This window comes from Phyllostomus hastatus, unplaced genomic scaffold (genome assembly GCF_019186645.2).
Source record: "Phyllostomus hastatus isolate PE091 unplaced genomic scaffold, TTU_PhHast_1.1 phas_scaffold_55, whole genome shotgun sequence".
Classification (NCBI taxonomy): Eukaryota; Metazoa; Chordata; class Mammalia; order Chiroptera; family Phyllostomidae; genus Phyllostomus; species Phyllostomus hastatus.
Genome location: NW_025334035.1, coordinates 12,123,833 through 12,144,747, shown reverse-complemented (window position 1 = coordinate 12,144,747; position 20,915 = coordinate 12,123,833). Strand labels below are relative to the sequence as shown.

General features: G+C 43.8%; 1 protein-coding gene across 2 annotated transcripts in view; it reads right to left on the bottom strand.

Annotated features, from left to right (window-relative positions):
* Window positions 1-20,915, bottom strand: part of PIGL (phosphatidylinositol glycan anchor biosynthesis class L) — a 65,482-nt gene that overhangs the window by 18,370 nt on the left and 26,197 nt on the right. For both annotated transcript variants that reach the window (XM_045824348.1, XM_045824349.1), the window contains exon 3: window positions 3,808-3,898. In XM_045824348.1, coding sequence (XP_045680304.1) covers window positions 3,808-3,898 — 91 coding nt within the window. The remainder of the gene's footprint in view (window positions 1-3,807; window positions 3,899-20,915) is intronic.

Sequence of the window (20,915 nt, the reverse complement as noted above, 5' to 3'; positions counted from 1 at the left end):
AATATAATACCTGCCTTGTTGGGGACTACTTCATGTGGTTTCGGAGACTGTAGCCCCGCTGAGCAAAGCCTTGGAAATTGCCAATAAGTCTCCCTGGAAAACCAGGAAAGCAATTAGCAGACACGACCCAATACTAACACTGAGGGCTCACTGAGGGTTCCCGTGGGAAATCAGACCTGAAATATACATTGTATTCTTTGAAGCCTGCACTGCCTAGTGATAGCCCTGTTGGTATAAGCCAGATGTTTGAGTTCAAAGGATAAGGAGTTCCTTCACTCCTTATCTCATGAACACGCCTTAATGACTGACCACCTGGCATCAGCATGTCTTACAGCCCCTGATAGGGTCTCTGCATTTCTTCAATTGTTATCTACAGAGAGTGTCAGTTTTTTATGACTATAGCTTTTTGGACATTGATTGATAAGCTATGCCTGTATGCTGTATTCCCCTGCACATTCTGACCCTAATAAAAGCCATTTTTGGAGAAGGGCTTGGGGTATTCTCCACTAGAGGGAATCACCATCCCCTCTCCTGCCAGAACAACAGATTGTGTCTGGGACAATTTCTTTCTTTTCACCTGCAGCTATCAAGAGAGCTCTGCTGGAGCAGCATGTCCCCCACACCCTGCCCCCTCCACCCCCTACTGCCCTACTTTGCTCACTGGTATGAGAAGATCAAATAAAGCCTGTGGAGGTGTTTAGAACCATACAGCAATAAAGGCTAGAGGGTCTCAGCTCTAAGTCTCTGCCATCAGATAAAGCAGCAGGTTGGGGCCAGGTTATTATCATAGGCATGCCCAAGGGCATGCCCTAGGTTAACGGATTTGGGAACAAGAGAATTTTGACTTAGGCATTTTTAAATTCTCCAAGGTCTGTTTCCTCTTCATTTCACACCTTTCTGTGTGTGTGTGTGTGTGTGTGTGTGTGTGCGCGCGCGCGAATTTTAGTTGTTTTCAAAGGCTCAAACAAAGCCTAGTTCTTTCCAAACTGTCAAGTTTACCCTCAACTTATAAAAATGTTTCTCTAGATTTCAACAACCAGAGAAAAGATCAAGAATAAGAAAAAGTTCCTCCTTTGCAGGCAATTTGACTTTTCTTTTAGCTATCTTTAAGATTTTCTTTCTCTTTGGAATGTTGCAGTTTCATTATGATATACCGATGTATGGATTTCCTTTTATCCTGTGTGGGATTCATTGGGCTTCTTGAAATGGTAGGTTAAGGTCTTTCTCATTCTGGAAGATTACCAGCTATAGACCTTGAAATATTTTCTCTGAAGTCACTTTCTTGTCTCCCCTTTCAATAAATGATAGGACATATAGATAAGAAAATCAGTGAAGACATAGAATTAAAAATGATTAACAAATCACAATTTGGGCTGTATCCAAAACTGCAGAATTTCTGTAAAAAAGACATAGGTCTTTTTCTAAAAATTGACCATTTTGTGATTCATAAAGCAAGCTGTCCACATCTTCTTAAAGTCCCCCTTTTCTTTCCGTTGCAAGGAGGGCTGAGCTGAGTTGTGTCCAGCTCCCTGGACATTTGCAGACTCGTGCATTGCTCCTGTAGTTCTTTATAGACTCCATCTTCTACCCCTCTTTGGGGGTAGAAGTTGCAGAAATCTTTGTTCAAACAAAATCTGACCCAGTCCCCAACAAACAAGAGACAATAGTGGGACTGCTCTGGTTTCTCAAAAACAGTGGTTCTCACCTGGGGGGAGTTTTTTTCCCAGGGACATTTGGCAATGTCTAGGGACATTTTTATTGTGATGAATGATGGGGGGTTGCTACTGAGTAGAGGGGGACATATTTAGTGGACCCAGTCTAGAGATGCTGCTAAACACCCTACAATGCCCAGGACAGCCCCTAGGGCAAAAAATTATCCCGCCCCAAAGGTCAATAATGCCACTATTGAGACATCCTGTCCTAAGGGAGCAGGAACTAGGTGTATCTGGCTTGTTGCTGCAACCCCTGTTCACAACAGATAGTGAATATCATATAGCAGGTGCTCAATAAATATTTGTTGAATGAAAGATACAGGGAGGGGTTGGATCCTGCACCCAGACTGTTTTCAGTAGAGGGCAGAGGTGTGCTTTCCAAAGCTCTGTCCTGTCAGCTGTTCTATGGGGTTCTCTCAATGCTGTCACAGGGAGTAGGACAGACAGCTCAGCACCCAACAGAGCTGGGGCCAAACAGAGCTCAGATTTCTTCCATCACACTGTTCTAATGGCTGCAGAGCCAGCTTTGGCCTGGGACAAAGGAAAGCTTTTGGCATTTTCCCAGCACAGCCCAGGTGAGAAACCACCTTCCCATGAACTTATCTCTGTGTTCCACACATCTGTCTATGCTTCCCTATTGGTGCTTCATCTTCTCTGATTGTGCAGTTGACACTTCCAGTCTGGATGTGGCACTGGGACCCTTCCAAGCTTTGTATACTCAGCCTGGTACAGGACACTGCCATGGAGTGACTTCCCGTCTGCCCAGTATTAACCCTCCTCGTGCAGGGACCATGGGTCTGTGTGAAAGAAAACCCATACTTAGCTCATTGTGGCCACTCAGGCCCACACTGGCCGCAGGGTCAGAAGGGCCCTACGCTTCTACTACTGCATGAAATGCAGCACAGGGAAGTTAGTCCCAGTGCACTGTGAGAATTTGAGTTTCCCTAATAACAGCAGTGTATGTTAAACAGCTTTTTAAACATCTGGCACAGTCAATGGGCAGGGAGTGTGACCCCTGCACTGATGGACAGAACCCTCCATTTTTCACACTCAGACTCCCTGGTAAGGTATAGGTAGGAGGTGTGGACCTGCAAGCTGTTGGTGACCATTTTTCCAGCCAGAGGAAAAAAAAATAAAGTCAATGCACAGAGTAAGAAAGAGATGAGCCCTGACAGGTCATGGGTCCACCTGCATCACCACTTGCATGTGATTTGGAGTGAGCCAGTTAGGTGCTCTTCTGTCATTAGAAAACAAAGATGGTCTAATAAGTCAATGAAAATCTGTTCTTATGAAAAGTCTAATAAATCAATTCACTCCACAAATTCATCATTGGTAAAAGCCTAACATGTTTCTCTGCCAGAAGGATTCATCTTTTAATGAGGATTTATCAATATCCAATTTTTATATGATTGGGGCTTTAAATGGTCAAATTTTAGGTATTATCTCATGAAAGATTACTGTTGTTTTAGAAGTGAACAGCAAGCCTCCTAGGCAGGCTTAAAATTGACCAGTGGCAAGGCCACTGCTGTGGGTCCTAGGAGAGCTGAGAGGGGCTTTCCTGGACTTGTCCACCTCTGCAAGTAACTTGAACCTCCACTGCTGCCCTAACTGTGACCCAGATGTTTTCCCTGTAGGGGGTATGAATTTATCCTTGTGATTTTTGGAACTGAGGTTTAAAATCCTAGTTTCACCACTTGCCGAACTCAGGCTAGCTGCTTGACCTCTGGAAACCTCAATTTCCTTGATATAAAATGAGAATTACAACATTTACCTCTAAAGTTAAAACGATATAACTGTGAAAATGCTTGGTGAAAGGTGAAGTTCTGTACAAATGAGAGTTACAGCACAGAGTCCAGGAGTTTTTAGGTGGTGGGACAGAGGTGGGGGTGGGAGAAGGAAAAGAGGACACATTGGAAAAAACCTGTGCTTCTGAGTGCTGCCACCACAGTTACTCAGCCTCACAAAAGGTGTGCTGTCATCAGGAGGCTCTGGCCTCCTTTCAGCATGGCCCTGGAGGAGGGCTGCACATGGGAGAGCAGCCACAGGAAAGGTGGGACTGGGCCCAGCTTTGCCTTCTGTAAGCGGGTCCCCTTACCAGGTTGATGTTATTCACTTCTATGTGCTGGAGCAGGACGCCGGCCACACTCTCTGTGTCCCACTGCACACCTGGGTCATCTGGGAAGTCCCTGGAAGGAAGAAGCACAACTTGAGCACCATTTCTCATTGGTGGCAACTTCTCCCTAAGCTCTGCTGGGTGTGTGCCAGTCTCCTGACAGGAATGTAGGGGGTGGCTGGGGCTACCCTTAATATGGAGGTTTCTATTGAAAGAGGTAAAATTTAGAAACATGACACCACTAGATATTGATGGACAATTCCACACAACACACTTTGGGAGCTTTGGGGTCATTGTTGAGGGGGAAAAAAGACATCAAACAGATCAGGCTTTGTCTACATGTTGGGGAGACAGATTTAACCTCAAACCTGACACAAAGGCAGAATGATATTTATGTTTATAAAATAGTAATAGTGCTTTCATTGAAAAAGTGCAAAAATCTGTTACTTCATTTAACTTCATGAACACCTTTAAGGAGCCTTGACAGATAAAGTTAAGTAGCTTGTTTGAAAGCCTGTTAAAGTTGGATTTGAATCCAGGGTTTGTGACTGCAAAGCCAAGATATTTTATCACCAGGGAGCTGGCACCTCCAATGAGGCCACAGCAAGTCACATGTCTCAGGCACAGAGGCCTCTGCCAGTTAATCTGCACGGTATCTGCATCTCCATTAATATATCACAGACCTATCTCTTCCTCTGTTGCTTTTTGGTGTATGAATCTATGACCTCACCTGATATGAGGCCAAGGCCTCAATTTGAACCCCTTTTGGAAGGTATTATAAATAGATACCCATCCTTCTTTGGCTCAGGTCCTGTGGCCACCCCCACAATGTGCCTCAAGGGCATAGGCTCCCTGCTTCCCATCTGGCAGGCTGCTATCACCTCTCTACAGACAAAGGCCATTAACTGACCCTCTTAGGACTTTGGTCAAAGGAGAGTCACTGAAGGTTTTTCAGCAGGAAAATGACATGACACTAAATAATATAGTTATTTCTATTGCTTCACTGCTATCTCTACCAAGCCCCTAGGGCGTCTTCAGCAGAGGGCAGCTTTAGACTTTTCAAAGCAATATCTTGTTAGCCGCTCTGTGTGGTTCTCATACTGCTTCTGCAGTAAGCAGGACAGACAGCTCAGCTGGTGGGGAATAGGTAGGGAAAGAGTACAGTCCAGTACAGTCCAGCTTTGTTCCCTGGAAATAGACCTAAATATGGTATGTAGCACATGACCTGCTGAGCTTGACTGTTGAAGGAAAAACAGATACAGCAATCAGGGAAAATACCTTGGTGTGAAAACAGCTACATATATCCTCCTGGTGCAGAAGTCCACAGAAATGTATCAAGGCATCATTTTGGAAATTGAAAATACCAACAATAGTCACATGGACTTGATATGTAAACCATGCAACTGGTCTTGCTTCAGCGAGGGACAGGTATTCTAAAGCAGCTACTTTGCAGCTTGTTACTTTCCCAGATCTGTACAGGCCTACTGGGAACGGCAATAAAGTTACAGAGTTTAGAGTTCCTAGAGTCTTTCTTTATTAGCAAGGTCCTTCATGGTTTTTACTGCAACTGGAATGAAAGAGTATGGCAATCTCTCAGATGCTGACATGCCTGGGTAAGTCTCTTAAGATGTAAAGCTGAGCAACCCTTTCTGGCTGAAACAGACTGATATAGTAAGCTGAAAGACATTTTGACCAGCTAAAGTAGAGATGACACCTGAAGCACTGAGGACCAGGAAAATCAGGGATTGAAGCAGGCAGTGAGTGGTATGGTGCTTACTTGATGTGCCTGTCTCGTCTCAGGACAATTCCAGTCTACAGAGCACTCTCAGCTCGGAAATGATAAAACGAAATCTCTGAATATATGGAAAGTCATACCTTGTACCTACTTTCTAATTTACAGACACAAGGTCTTTCCATAAAGCTTTCATTCACTCTACGTCTATAATCAATCAGGTGGTGTATCCTGTTAAGAAGCCAGCAATAGAGAACTAGGAACTGTTTAAAACATTAAAAAGGTCTATTAAAGATTGTTTAAAGAAACAGGTATTTTACAAAGCAAGAAATGTAAGCTGCTAGCATATATTCTTCCAATTTTCACTAAGAATCAAAGAAATGCTAAATTAAAGCAGGACATCTGTGTGGAGAAGGGCACAGGGAAAGGTGCTGTTCTATACTATTGGTGTGAGTTTTTTAAAAATTTTTATTGATTGATTTTTAAAAAGATTTATTGTATTTATTTACTTTTAGAGAGAGGGGAAGGCAGGGAGAAAGAGAGGGAGAGAAACATCAATATGTGAGAGAGGTCTGGTTGCCTCTCACATGCCCCCCACTGGGAACCTGGCCCAAACCCAGGCATGTGCCCTGACTGGGAATCAAACCAGCAACCGTTTGGTTCACAGGCCAGCACTCAGTCTACTGAGCCACACCCGCCAGGGTATTGATCGATTTTTTGGAGAGAAAGAGAGAGAGGAAAGGAGAAAGAGAGAGAGAGACATAGATTTATTGTCCCATTTACTTATGGATTCATTGGTTTTCTTGTATGTACCCTGACCAGGGAATCAAATCCACAACCTTGGCATATGTCAACAATGCTCTAACCCACTGAGCTACAGGCCAGGGATGTTGCTGTGAGTTTAAATTGCTACATCTCAATGAGATGGCAATTTGGTTATATGCAATTATTTGTGCCCTTTGACTTTCACTTTCTCGAAATTTACACTAAGGAAATAATTAGAGAAGCCTTCAAGTCTCAGTCAGCTCCAGCAGAAACATCACTTTTCTCTGTGACTAAAAGCGGAAGAAGGCCCCCAGTTTGGTTCTGCCTCCAGGGAGCAATCTCTCTAACTTCCTCTTTTGCAGCTTATGAAAATGCTAAAGATAACAACAGTATCAGGGGCATATTCAAAGCAAAATATGAGTGCCACATGTTCAAAGAAAGTATAGATATCCCCAAAGTAAGGAATGTTAATGCAAAACAAAACAGAAAACCCCCTCAAGTTACTCAAGTCTAATTTTGCTTTTGACTTCTCAGTCTAAAATAATGAGACATATAAAACGGATAGAAATGTACTCAGAGGAACTGAATTTTGAAAGTAAAATAAGTTGTGAGAGAACTTCTAAATAAAGGGCTCTGAATGAATCCAAGTCTGCAGATATCCTACTCTAGGTCCCCCCCTCCCGCCGCCCCTCCAGAGCAGAGCCTAGAACACACGTGCACTGGATTGGGGTGTATGCCCCTGGGAAGCAGGAGAGAGTGGTAGAGGGAGGGAGGCTCACACAGGATGACTTATCCACCTGACGCCTCATCTGGGACTGTCTGAAATGCTGTATGGAAGCTCGTCTGACCAGGAGGTGAAAGAGGAAAGTGTTTACCTCCGTGGGATGCTAACTCTCCAATACTTTAGGGAGAGCAGGCTTGGGCACCTGAGCCTCTGAGCCATGGCAGAGAACACCTAGGGCAGAGAGCAAGGGGTGCGCTGTGGGCCGCCCCTCCCCCCGCCCCCCACTGCACAGCCCTGCCCACGGCCGAGGAGGCATCCGGAGCGGCACACCCCCCACCCCGGGGCGGGCTCTGAGAGAACACGACATCACTCTTCCAACCCACCGGGCCCAGCACACACTGGCTCCCCGCCTGGGACTGAGGGCCTGGAATCTCGACCCACAGCCTCAGGAGGCTTCAGCCCGGGTGCGGTTTGCTTCGCTGTGGAGTGAGAGTGAGAAGGGGCTCACAGTAGGAGAGGGGCGAGGGCAGAAGGAAACAGGGCCTGGCGGTTGCGGCATCCCTTGCTCACCGCCCAGCCATCAGGCTGGAGTTGCTGAAGCTCATGAAGCACCTTAGGAAGACAATGGCACTGCGCTGGGTTCTGAAGACCTCTGAGGAGAACGAGGTGTTCTGGAAGCCATCAAACACCACAGAGGAAGCTGACTCTCGCTTGTGGTCCGATAACTGTGGTGTGCACAACCCCTCCCCTGGGGTGTATTTGGCGAACACAGCGTTAAAACACCGCTGGGCAGCGTCCTGAACCTGGCCAGCTTCAGACCTTTGCGTGCAGTAAACCGGCCAGATCTCTCAGCCCAGGGCTCATAAACACAACGTTTGTTTTCCGACCGGCTCAAGTGAGGATCTTGTCTGCATGTTCGAATGACTCGCCCCGGCGGGCTTGTTTAGGATGGAGCCAGTGCAGTTATGGAGAGGCTTGGGTGAAAGTCTGCGGGGATCAGTTCCCATGGCCACAGGCCCTGCTGGCGAGGAAAGACCCCTCCTCTATGTTCCCCATGGGGGAAAGCCCCGGTCCGGCCCGCCCTGCTCACCACAGCCGGGCAGGAAGAGGCGCTGCCGCAAGGCCGCCAGGCTTGGGCAAGCGCCACTCTCTGGAAACCGAGCTCCACTCTTGCACACGGCCCTCTGAACCTTTGCACAGACGGAGGCTGCGCGCACATCCTAATTTGGTCTCGTGGCTGGCGCAGCCCAGCTGGAAGGTGCGGCCAGTCCCTCCCCCACCACCTCAGGCACATTTCTAAACTTGATCACTTCCTTTGTTATCCCAGGCGGGCAAAGGTCATTTGAGTTCACTGAACCAAATCGGGAGGGGAACAGGAGGATGGTCTGGGACCTGGTGCCTGGGGCTTGGCAGTCCCAGAGGGCCTCCGGTGCACACTCCCTCCCGCCCGTGGGCCTGCGGCGGGTAACTCCGGGTCCCAGGAGCTGGGCTGTGAGCGCAGCTAGAGCCACAAGAGCTAGAAGGAGTTAGATGCTGAAGGAATGATGAAGCTGTTTCTAAAGCAGAGCGGGCAATTTCTGGACCTGCCTCAGGGTCATGATGACTAGCTTAAGATAAACAGTAAGGAAAAGAAATATTTGGGCAAAAGAAGTAAAGGAGAAGGGAAAAGACAGAAAAAGATGGATGAAAAAAGAAGTGCATGTATAAAAAGCAATCTTTTTTTTTTTTTTTTTTTTTTGGCATCTACTCTAAGAAGGGCCCCATCCTCAAGCAGTTTAGGAGCCCAAATACCAAATGTCTCCAGAGACCCTCGTCCCCATAAGGCTTAAAGCTTCCAACCCTAAGCATAAAATGGATTTTTCCTTTCTCGTAGGACATAAAAGGAACTTTCAAATCATGGCTGTTTGGTATTATACTGAAATCAGTTATACTACCTGTGCCCACTCTTCTTGGATAGATGCATTTCATATTACTGCAGAAATAAATTCTATAGAGTTTGCAAAGTTTATGTGAAGAATCTTTTTGCAAAAATTGCCAATTTGCTGTCTTCTGTGGCTGCTGAAAAACAGAAAAGAATCCGTTCACTAAACTCACTTCCAAAAAGTCATCCAGCTCTGCTTGTCTCCAGTAGCCTCAAAAGAGGTGGTTCATTAAGAGGCAGATGCCTGTATCCAAACCCCTCCTCCTTACCCCACTCTTGACAGAGAATGGTGGTGGGAGTAGGTTCATAAATATTTGTGGACACATGAAGACTGAGAAGGAGCCTCCTGAGCAGCATAGAGAAAGGGGCAGTAGAAAGGTGCCTGAAATTTCTGCTACATGGGCAGGCCAGCCTTCCTTCCTTCCTTCCTTCCTTCCTTAACAAACTAGGGTTAATTCAGAGAAGAGGTTCATCCCTGATTTTGGCAAGCATCTGAAACACTGCCATAAGCCAAGAAGCAAGACAAGACAGGAAGCCACATTGTTGGGGCCTTGAATTCCTGTGGGTTGGCTAGGTCTTGATGACAACAGCACCTACTGTTGAGGGGTCTGTCCTCTATGTCCCCAGCCAGGGTGATTTAAGTTGTATATTCTCTGGTCAGGGAGAAGAGGTGTAAACCATTTGCTCTCAAGTGTCCTTGGTTAGGGAAAAAAGGTCTTATAATTCACTAGCTGGCTATAGGTTGTTAAAATGGTTTGGCCTTCTTTAATTATCTTATCTCAGCTTCTCCACTCCACTTTCCCAGGAATTTTCCTAGCTTTTTACTATCCTACCTCATTCCCTCCTTAAAGACTTCCATCCCTGAAATGTTTCTGGGGTGATGAGGGTGAGGTTATGTCTTCAGTAACTGCTTCCTGCTCACCATGGCTGTAGTCTCTGCCTGAAAATGAATCTCTGAATTATAACACTATTCTCCAATTAGATTTGCTTTGCAAAAATGAAGGCAAATGGAGTAAAATACTTTATATTTAGACGTTTATGGCCCTTTACACCAAGATAGAGATTTAAGGGAATCCTGTAGGATGTGCGAAGCCACAATGTCAGATGATTTAGAGGACACCTCATAGTCCTGGCAAGATGCCTCTTCTGTCTCTAGAGGATCAAAGAAAACTGATTTGAGGGTGGAACAGCCTGCTTCCTAGCTTACTCCCCTGCCGCCCCTCAAAGGGCAGCAGCCACTCTTTAATCCCTCTTCTGCTCAGAACTGCTGGCACCTGCCCCTGCTTACAGTCCTACCACTCCAGGAACAGAACTATCACCCAAACCCTAACGTGTTACCTCTGAGGAAAGTGGCAAATTGGGAGCCTGGTGAGGAGATTATTCAGGTATGTGCTCCCTTTTCTACGTCTGACTTGGCCCTTTGCAAATAAAAACTCAGTCAGTTTTCCAAAGACCTTAGCAAATTCACAGAGAGGTTTAATCACTGAATACTGATTTATGACCTAATTTAGAATAATTTACAGATTGTTCTCTCCCACTGCTACACTGTAGATTAAAAAAAAATAATACACATTAGGAACCGCAAGGGCTTATGCTGATGAGTTAGGTGGTCATCATGCTCAACATTACATGTATATGGACCAGGGGGAGATGCATTCCTACATCAGGACCCTAATTGAGTCCATCAAACTGAGACAGATGAAGGACAAGAGGGAAGGGACTGCTGGACCCATATGGCTACTTGTTTTATAGAAGGGATAAATAAGTATATGCTATTAAGCCTATTAATTATGACAAACTAAAAGAGGTTACTCAAGAAAAGGATGAAAATACCACCCCTTTTCAGGGAGAATTAATAGAGGCTTTATGAAAGTACACAAACAGTGACACCAGTCTGTTGAACACAGTCTTCTCAAAGTACCTGAATTTTTTCTTTCAAACAGGACCCAATACTGTATGTAAGCTAAATATGAACAAAAAATTAAATTAGGAAGAAAAAAGATCCATACATTACCTGAGGTGAACAAACCCTGCCCATAGAATTGTGGGTTGAAAACCAGCCATGCTCTCTAGGTAATAAAGGTGAATCTATCTGTACCAACCCTCTCCTTCCCCAGCCTCATAAGACCCCTGCCCCTTTGTGTGTGGAGTTAACAAGGACCCAGGCAGGCAGCATGTGAGGGGACCCTCCCTAGGAACAGCCTATGACCCTTCACAGGAATTACCAATGTGAAGACCTAATTTAGACCTGGCATCCAAAGGGCCAGTGATGACTCTTAAGCATCTGCGTGGGCATCAAGCTCCAGTCTTTTCCTCAACAGCCTGTTTTTTCCAGGTCCATGTGCTGCTTCTCTACTGAAAGTAGAGCCAGCACACTTTGTCAGGACCTCATGAGGGTCTGGTGAAACCACATGATAAAAGCTGGTGACTTGTCCCAGTTTCCTGTCCTAGATGCTGGCTATGGTCTAGCTCCAAACAAGGTCAACTCACAATCACCTCAGGGCCACTTGCCTGACTTTGACCTTCTCTGGAGGTAGACACTGTTGCTGCAGTATCTTACCCACTACATTGGGCCTCCTTGGAAACAGACACAAGCCCAATTCACACCTGCATTTACCTCATCGTCAGGCTGCTCTAATCTGCTGTCTGACTCACTGGCCAGTGTTGCTGAAGTCCCTGCACTGCCAGCAGACATATCTGTCTGATATGACAAACTAGAGGGCAAAGAGATACAACAGAAACTAAATTTAGGTTTGATAGCAATAACTTTAAAAACTTATAGAAAATCCTCTCTTGGGAAATGCAGCAAAATAAAAGAGATGTAAATGAAAGTTTAAAAGTTAGAAATATACATGAATGTGTTAAAGAATAATGCTGAGCCTGAGACCATCCTATGTAGGTTTCACTGGTCTCTTAGGCAAAAGATCTTTGTATTATTATGCATCCATCTAGAAGACACAGTACTTTTGATGCCAACAAGCCTAATCTTATGCCTTACACAAAGGCTCTAAACACAGATAAAATGAGCATTGAAACCATAAAAAAATCTAGCTTGTATTAATGAATGTAAAGTGAAATGTTTTGCAGCAAGGTTTTCCAACAGAGTTGTGCAAGAGGAGTGTGGCTTTTTTTCTCTCTTGGCCTCATATCCTCACTGCGTGTCTTGACCCATGTTCCAAGCTCATCACATCTAGCCTTGCTCTTGATCTCCTATTTCTAACCTGTCTGGACTTCAGACTTGACAGTTGACACTAGCTCTCTGACAATAGCCTTGGCCCTCCATTTATGATGGGCTGCTTTGCAACACTTACAAACACCTTTCCTGACTGAGCCCAGCATAGCAGCCCTGGTGGCTGGGACTTTAAGCCATGCCCTTTGAGTGCCTAGGTGTCACCAATAGGGGCCACCACTTCGTTAGTGAGAGTATGAGCCTGTCACTAGCTGCTAAGACCTGGGGTCCTCCTTTTGCACAGATGCTCTGGTCATAGCTCTAACACCCTTGTCCCAACAGGTGTTCAATGGCTCAGTTTTGCAGTAGGGCAGAAGGGAAAATTCAGGCCTTCCAAACTAGTTCTTTTCCCCTTTTAGTAGGGTAAAATTTTTGACGTCCAGTCTGACAGGGAGGGTGAGAAGATGAGTCTTAGTGGAGGTGATGTATATACTCAGTCACTAAATCCACACAGTGGGATCCCCCTTTGGCCTCCTCTCTCTCTGATCTTTAACAGCCAATTTGTCATCAAGTCCTAGAAACACTACTTCTGTGACAGCACTAGAAACCATCTCCTCTCTCTGTCTCCTCTGCCACTGCTTTATTTCTGACTCTGACACAGTTGATCCTTGAAAAAGTAGAGGTAGGGGGACTGACTCCTCACACAGGCTAAAATTCGAGTGTAAGTTTTGACTGTTCCAAAACTAAGTCATCCCTCAGTATCAGTGGGGGATGGGTTCCAGGACCCCAGCTGATACCAACATCTGTGGATGCTCCAGTTTCATGTAAAATGGTGTAGAAGGTACAGAACAATGCATATAGTTGGCCTTCCATACCTGTGGATTCCCAGGTGCGAAATGAAAAATACTTTCTTCCATCTGTGTTTGGTTGAATCTATGGATGCAAACTTGGTGGATATGAGGGCCAACTGTATATTTATTGAAAAAAATCTGCATATATGTAGACCTGTGAACTCCAAACCCATATTGTTCAAGAGTCACTTGTATTTCTTGCCTGCTTATGCTAACTGGTTCCAGTGTACCAAGTCTAGACCCTTCCTTCCAAGCTGCTATCTAGAATGTTGTCAGAGAGAGCTTTCTAAAATGCAAATTAGATTAAGTCATTGCCTGGTTTAATATATTTTAAAGCTCCTCAGTTTAAAAAAATTGTTGAAAGTTTTTAACCTTAACCTAACACACAGTCTTCATAATCTGCACCTGCCTAGCTAGCTAAGGGCTTCTTCTATCACATTCCCTAAAGCATGTTGTTCTCCAGCTATCCAGAAGCACCACTGTGTATAGAATGCATGTAGCTACCTCCTACTTGTCCTTCAAGATTCAGATCACAGTAACCTGGCTGTGGCACCTTTCCTGACTCCTGCGTGAGAGTCCAGGGCAGTGTTTGTGGGCTGGCCTTTGGAGTAGCCCTTCTGTTCTGCCCTCATATCATTAGTTGGTTTGTTGGCCTTCTCTACTAGCATGTAAGCTCTCTGAGGTCAAGACCTCAGCATATGCTAATTTTTTAGCATATGCTAAAAAAATGAGTGTTGAATGAAGAGTAAATGAATAAACACATTTCAAAATTAATAAACAAACAAACTGAAAGCCAGGTGCCTATCATGAGTTCTCTGTTTCCTCCTGACTTCCACGTGAACTTGGCTGAGTGGCGTACAGGTGTTTTTGCAAGCAGCCTCACAAGTGCAGAATGTGCATCAAACATTGAGAACCATTGGCTTAGGGAGAGTAAAGAAAAGTCGAAATGGACTTGATATAAAACCAGTAATATTTAAGGACCAGGTATTTGAACAAGAGTGGCTGAGGATGACTGGCACTAAGTGGCCAGGGAAGTAAGGAGGTCGGAGGACAGTTAGGGCCGAGTATTGTTATGAATGCTGGAAGTAGTTTTCAGAAGTGGGGAGAATGGTCAACACTGACCAGAGCTGCTAAGAGGGCCAGTAAGGTTTGGACTGAAAACTATCTGATTTATCCTACAATTTGGAAGTTACCAGTAACCCTGAGGAAGAGGAATTTCAATGGCAGAAGGAAGAGAAAAGATGGGCAAGCTAGATTTTACTACATTGGGGAGTGAATAAAGGGGTAAGTGTGTGTAGATGGTGTGTAAAGATAATGTAAGATTATCAAAGAAGACAGAGAAGTAGGGTGGTAATGGGCCAGAGGAGAGTTAAGTGGAGGTTTTTGTGTTTGTTTGAATGTTAAGGGAATACTCAACAAACATATGGTAAGAACTCCCCAAAATAAAACAAGAACAGAGGGGTTAATGAAAATTTCCACTAAAGCATGCTATGCGTATAATAACTTACGTAGCATAGGTCAGTATTACTGATGAAATGTCAGTAATGAGGCTGTAAATAACATGTTGAGGTGTAGTCCTGGCAGCTAGTTCTAGGAAAAAGATCATTGTTTATTATTTTCTCTAATTTCTAAACTATCCTCTCTAAATTTTGGGAATTTATTTTGTAGCTAAGGCAATGGATGAAGCAACAAGTTGACATTACAACCTGTTTCAGGCTAAGGACAGAAGACAAGGTGGCTCACAATAGGGAAGTGGTGAAATCGACTTTCAAAAATAAGATGACAAGGAGTGGCATTCTGGGCCTCTTGTATTTTATCTGACAACCCTGTTTAGGGTACATTAACTTTTTGTAGGGCAATTATTTTGCTTATTGAATCACAAAATGTTAGTTGTGAAAAAGACTTTAGGGATTATCTAATTCAACACCCTTACTGTATTAAGAGAGGAAGAGGATCAGAGCACAGATATGCCTGCCAGCAGTCACCTAGTCAGACAGGAAGAGGGCCTGAGGCCATAGTCCTTGGGAAGTTCCCAATTCTATTTCTGAGTCTAGCTCCAGGAGATATAATAAACTTATAATCATATTAATTTTAATATACTTTATTTTAAAAAGAAATTCAATAAATGTCTTAGGACATTAAAAAAAATTTTTTTAAAGATTTTATTTATTTTAGAGAGAGGAGAAAGAAAGAGATAGAAACATCAATGTGTGGTTGCTTCTCATGTGCCCCCTACTGGGGACCTGGCCTACAATCCAGGCATGTGCCCTGACTGGGAATCAAACCATTGACCCTTTGGTTTGCAGGCCGGTGCTCAATTCACTGAACCATATCAGCCAGGGCTGTTCTATGACATCTTTAGGATCTATTCAAGATGGATTAAATTGAACAATCATGCATAATTTTTCCTAACCATAAAAAGGTTGAGAAATAGTTTATACTGGGCATAAATGCAAGGGAGAAGTTATTCTATCTCCTTATGTTTTGGGGGGTAACTTCTGTAGGTGATCTAGCATATCTGTAGAAAGGTGACTGATACTCATATATTGAAATACATGCCACATAAATTTATCTCAAATTCTATCTAGTAATTTGAAACTTATTGTGGGATCATAGACGGTCAGTCCAAGAAACCAACTTGGAAGTAAGAGCACGGGCAGGATGATGAGGCTAGAGGAAAGATTAAATATGTTGTAATGGGAAGATGGAGAGTAGCAGTGAGACTGGCATTTGATTATCATTTTTTATATATGTCTACTTTAATTTAATTTTTATTGAGGTATAGCTGACATATATGATTATAACCTTAAAAGTATAGATTGGTGCTGAGGAAAATTCCATTAAGGTATGGATTCAGTTCTGTAACTGTAAAGACTGATAAATGAAATTTGAGATTATGAAGACAACCTAGGTGACTACTTGAGAGATTCAGTGACTCATTCTTTAAAACAAATCCTTGACTTACTCTGTCTTACTGGACAGCTCAGGGATAGACAAGCTTTGGGAATGCTTGAACCATCCGCCCCTCTACAGCCATTCTCAGCTGATCTCAACTCCCAAGATCATATCTCCTAGCTCTGCCCCTCCAGCCCATCCTGACTCCTTGGAACACTGGGAACTTGGATTCCTGCATGCTTCTGGATCTGTGAGTGCCTCTGGCCCTGGCATCTGACAGGCCCTGGCATCTGACAGGCCCTTTTCTAACTTTGGCTACTAAAGAATGCCATTCCAGTCCCACCTGGAGGCTGAGGGATTAAAAATGGCCACATTGTCACCTAATGCTCCCTTTCTGCAGCCATGCTCTACAGCATAGGTGGCAAACACAAGGTCCACAGGCTAAATATGGCCCTCCACCTTGTTTTATTTGGCCCAGCACCTTGTTTCTACCCAGCGGCAGTGCTGAGCTCTCATTTATCTGTTAAGGAGTAGTTACATTTATGTAGTTCCAGCAGCAGTGCTGAGCTCTGACTTATCTGTTAAGGAGTAGTTACATTTATTTAACTCCTAAAATTGTATTTGGTCCTTTGAAGGCAACCAAAAGGCTGATGTGGCTCCCAATGAAAATGAGTTTGACACCCTTGCTCTACAGACACTTCTTCGGGATGGCTTTATAGGAGTAAGGACAGACATGATTTTTCTTTGGCTCAGCTAGGACCAATGAAAGATGTTTCTCTCTGCCTTACCTTATACATGAAAACCTTTCCTCTGAAAAATAGCGATTTCCAAAGTTAAGGAAGACATTGAATTGGAGGGTAAGAAGGAGGAAGAGATGACAGATAAAGATCTGTAGTACAGCTTTGTGGAAAATAAAGGAACTATATTCTCATCTGTTAGGCAGAAGGAAGCTGAGATGCAGGTGAGAGGCCCTGTCTAAGGAGCCACTCCCAATGACTCAGAATAAAAAAACTATTAATTGCTTCTGTGGTCTTGTAAGAAATAAGTGAAATCAGAGCTAAGGCTGTATTATCTTGTACACTAGGTAAGGGGATACACCTTACTTTGGACTACACACAGAGTTTTGTCCCAAGAATGCCAAGTGACTATGTTAGTATAGGTAGCTAGATGTTAATAAAAGAAGGAAGCCAAAGCTAATAGCTCATTGAGGAAATAGCCTGGTACCTTGCATGGTCATGTTGTTCATGGCAATCTTTCCAGGTAAGGAATGAAGTTTCTTAAAAGATGGCAAGAAAGGAACCTTAAGACATTTTGGGGGAACTCAAGAACTCAAGTTTACCCAAACCTATAGGTATTGCAAGCAAAGCTTAATGGCGACCGTGTAACTTAGCTTCTTTGCCCTGAGGGGCTGACTGAAATCCAACCTAAAATTCCTTTTAAGATTCCAGCAAAACAGAATTAAAAGAGCCTATGTAATCAATTGCTGTTCTTGTTGTCTTTAGGGAAATAGTCAGACCAAATTGAAACTGGACTTAATGGAGTCTCTTTGATGAAAATGAGGGTAATTTCAGGGACAGAAATTGTGTTTCAATGGAAATAACAATACCCAACTGTGGATACTGGACTCCAGTACAGTTAACTGTCTTCAAAGTTTTGCTTTTCACTTGTGAACTGAATTTGTTCCCTAATTCTGCTACTTTTTTTACATCTTTTTATTTAATTTTTTAAATATAGTTCATTGATTATGCTATTACAGTTGTCCCACTTCCCCCTTCACTCCCCTCCACCCTGCACATCCTCTCCCACCCACATTCCCCCACTTTAGTTCATGTCCATGTGTCATACTTATAAGTTCTTTAGCTTCTACATTTCCCATATTATTCTTACCCTCCCCTGTCTATTTTCTACCTACCATCTATGCTACTTATTCTCTGTACCTTTCCCCCCTCTCTCCTCCTCCCACTCCTCTGTTGCTAACCCTCCATGTGATTTCCATTCTGTGGTTCTGTTCCTGTTCTACTTGTTTGCTTAGTTTGTTTTTGTTTTTGTTTTAGGTGTGGTTGTTAATAATTGTGAGTTTGCTGTCATTTTACTGTACGTGTTTTTTGTCTTCTTTTTCTTAGATAAGTCCCCTTAACATTTCATATAATAAGGGCTTGGTGATAGTGAACTCCTTTAACTTGACCTTATCTGGGAAACACTTTATCTGCCCTTCCATTCTAAGTTAAATCTTTGCTGGACAGAGCAATCTTGGATATAGGTCCTTGCCTTTCATGAGTTGGAATACTTCTTTCTAGTCCCTTCTTGCCTGCAAGGTCTCTTTTGAGAAATCAGCTGACAGTCTGATGGGAACTCCTTTGTAGGTGACTGTCTCCTTATCTCTTGCTGCTTCTAGGATTCTCTCCTTAATTTTAATCTTGGCTAATGAAATCAAGATGTGCCTTGGTGTGTTCCTCCTTGGGTCCAACTTCTTTGGGACTCTGAGCTTCCTGGACTTCCTGGAAGTCTATTTCCTTTGCCAGATTGGGCAAAGGAAAAAGTTCTCCTTTATTATTTGTTCAAATAAGTTTTCCACTTGTTGCTCTTCCTCTTCTCCTTCTGGTACCCCTATAATTCGGATGTTGGAACATTTAAAGATGTCTTGGAGGTTCCTAGGCCTCTCCTCATTTTTTTGAGTTCTTGTTTCTTCTTTCTTTTCTGTTTGGTTGTTTCTTTCTTCCTTCTGGTTCACTCCATTGATTTGAGTCCCAGCTTTCATTCCATCACTATTGATTCCCTGTACATTTTCTGTTATTTCACTTATTGTAGCCTTCACTTTTTCATCTAATTTGCAACCAAATCCAACCAATTCTGTGAGCATACTGATCATCAGTGTTTTGAACTGTGTGCCTGATAGGTTGGCTATCTCTTTCCTGCTTAGTTGGATTTGCTCTGGAGCTTTGATCTGTTCTTCTGTTTGGGTCATTCTTTTTTTCTGTCTTGTCATGCCTGTTACATAGTGAGAGGAGGAGCCTTAGTTGTTCACCAAGGCGGGTCAACCCAGTTGCTGGGCTGTGATGCTATATGTGGAGGAGGGGTCCTAGAGGGAACAATGATGCTTGCTCAGCTCTCTGTCAGATTTCAGTCACTTCTGCTGCTTTCCCCAAGCAAAGTGGGCCTTTCTGGTACTAATTTCCATGTCAGTGGGCCTGTGTATGTTCTAAGACCCTGTGGGTCTCTCCAACAAACTCTCCTATGAGGCTGGGAGTCTCTGCCAGCACCTCAACCCTCACAGATGTTTTCAACTGGTGTTTTGAGGCTTTATTTCCCTGAGCTGGAGCCCTGGGTTGCGTGGTTTGTCTCGCACCCCAGTTTCACCTGGTCTATCAGCACAAGAATGTGGGACTGCCTGGTTTACCAGCTGCCTTGCACACTGTGCAATCCGCCACCTCGTTGGTCTGCCCGCTGCCACCTTGCACACTTGGGTCCGCCAGCTGCCGCTTTGTTGTGACTCCTCTCCAACTGGCTGCCTGACTCCGCCCCTTCTGCTGGTCTGGATGAATATTTCTTCTTTAACTCCTTGGTTGTTGGACTTCCATACAGTTCAATTTTCTGTCAGCACTGGTTGTTTTTTTGCTTCTAAATTTTTATTGTCCTTATTTTGGTTGTGCGAGGAGGCACAGTATGTCTACCTACACCTCCATCTTGGCCGAAGTCCAAATTCTTCTACTTTTGTTCAACTCTCTAAACTAGTTTTCATTTTTTTCTTCTCATCTTTGGATTAGGAATTATTGAGAACTAAACTTTTTTTTAAGGCTATGACTGTATACACCACACAGAATTTACCTCGGCACCTGATGAATCATCAGAGATGTTCAAACTGAAGACAAAGAGGACCTGTCAGACTATCACTGTTGAAGAATGAAAAAATGAGTCTTTGCTTTCATTCCAGCAAAGACTTATATTTGGAAGTCTTCTCAACCAATAACCTTGCACACTCAAAAACTGATTTATGATTTGCTATGTTCATTAACCCTTGTGTTTTGCTTTCTTCCTTCTATTTTCATAGGGTATATCTCTATGACCTTATCTACTTATGATCTTATTTACCTCTAGACATCATGTATGCAGCTTCCTACTAACAACACCAGACTGACCTAGACTTTGCAAAATCCCTCTTTGCTGCATAAAGACTCCCCTTCCCTTTTGCTCCTTTCTTCCTTTAGTAGATAGGAAGACCCTCAGGACCTGGGGATAGGCAGTACTATGCTCCTGACAGCAAGAAGCAGCTATAGAAGATGATACCTTCATCTACTTACCCTTGTAAGATTACAAGGCCTGTGGTCTTTGTGGGGGATGGTAAGAAATGTTAGCACAGGTAGCTAGATATTAATAAAGAAGAAAGCAAAGGGAATTAGACATTAAGCATAATCAACAGGGGACCATGAGCCTGGAAGTTACAGTTTCACACACTCTTCAGGTAACCACTGGTCTGTTTCCCATAGACCATTGGGGGAAGGGATAGAACATTAAAGGGAGAGGTAAGCACATAGGCAGTAGAAGCCAAGATAGTAACCACAGAGACTTGTCAGTCTAGCCCGGGGAAAAAATGAACTGACTAGAAGTTCGGCCCAGTATAAGCCCACAAAAGTTTGGGAAGTTGGCTGGTTATTCTGAATAATCACCTGGTCTTTCCCAAGCCTGAGGTAACATAATCCCATGTAATCCCAGGGAACAAAGCCCTTCTTTCCTCCCCACTCACATTCCCATCTCTTTCTCACCAGTAACACATACTTTCCCTGTCTATTCACATTCTCTCCATGGCAGCCATGTGGGTCTGACAACCAGCTGGGGCCATGGCAGACTGCACAGGCTCCAAATGACTAACCTTTAATACAAAACAGGAACTCTGAACACTGGCCTTTATTTTGGCCTTGATGAAGGCAAGAATGAATTTTTTTCCATGGTGGGATGGACAGAGATGCGACATTTGAAATCCTGGGGCAGCCTTCTATTTCTGCCAGAATAAATCTTGCCACACAACACTGTCCTGT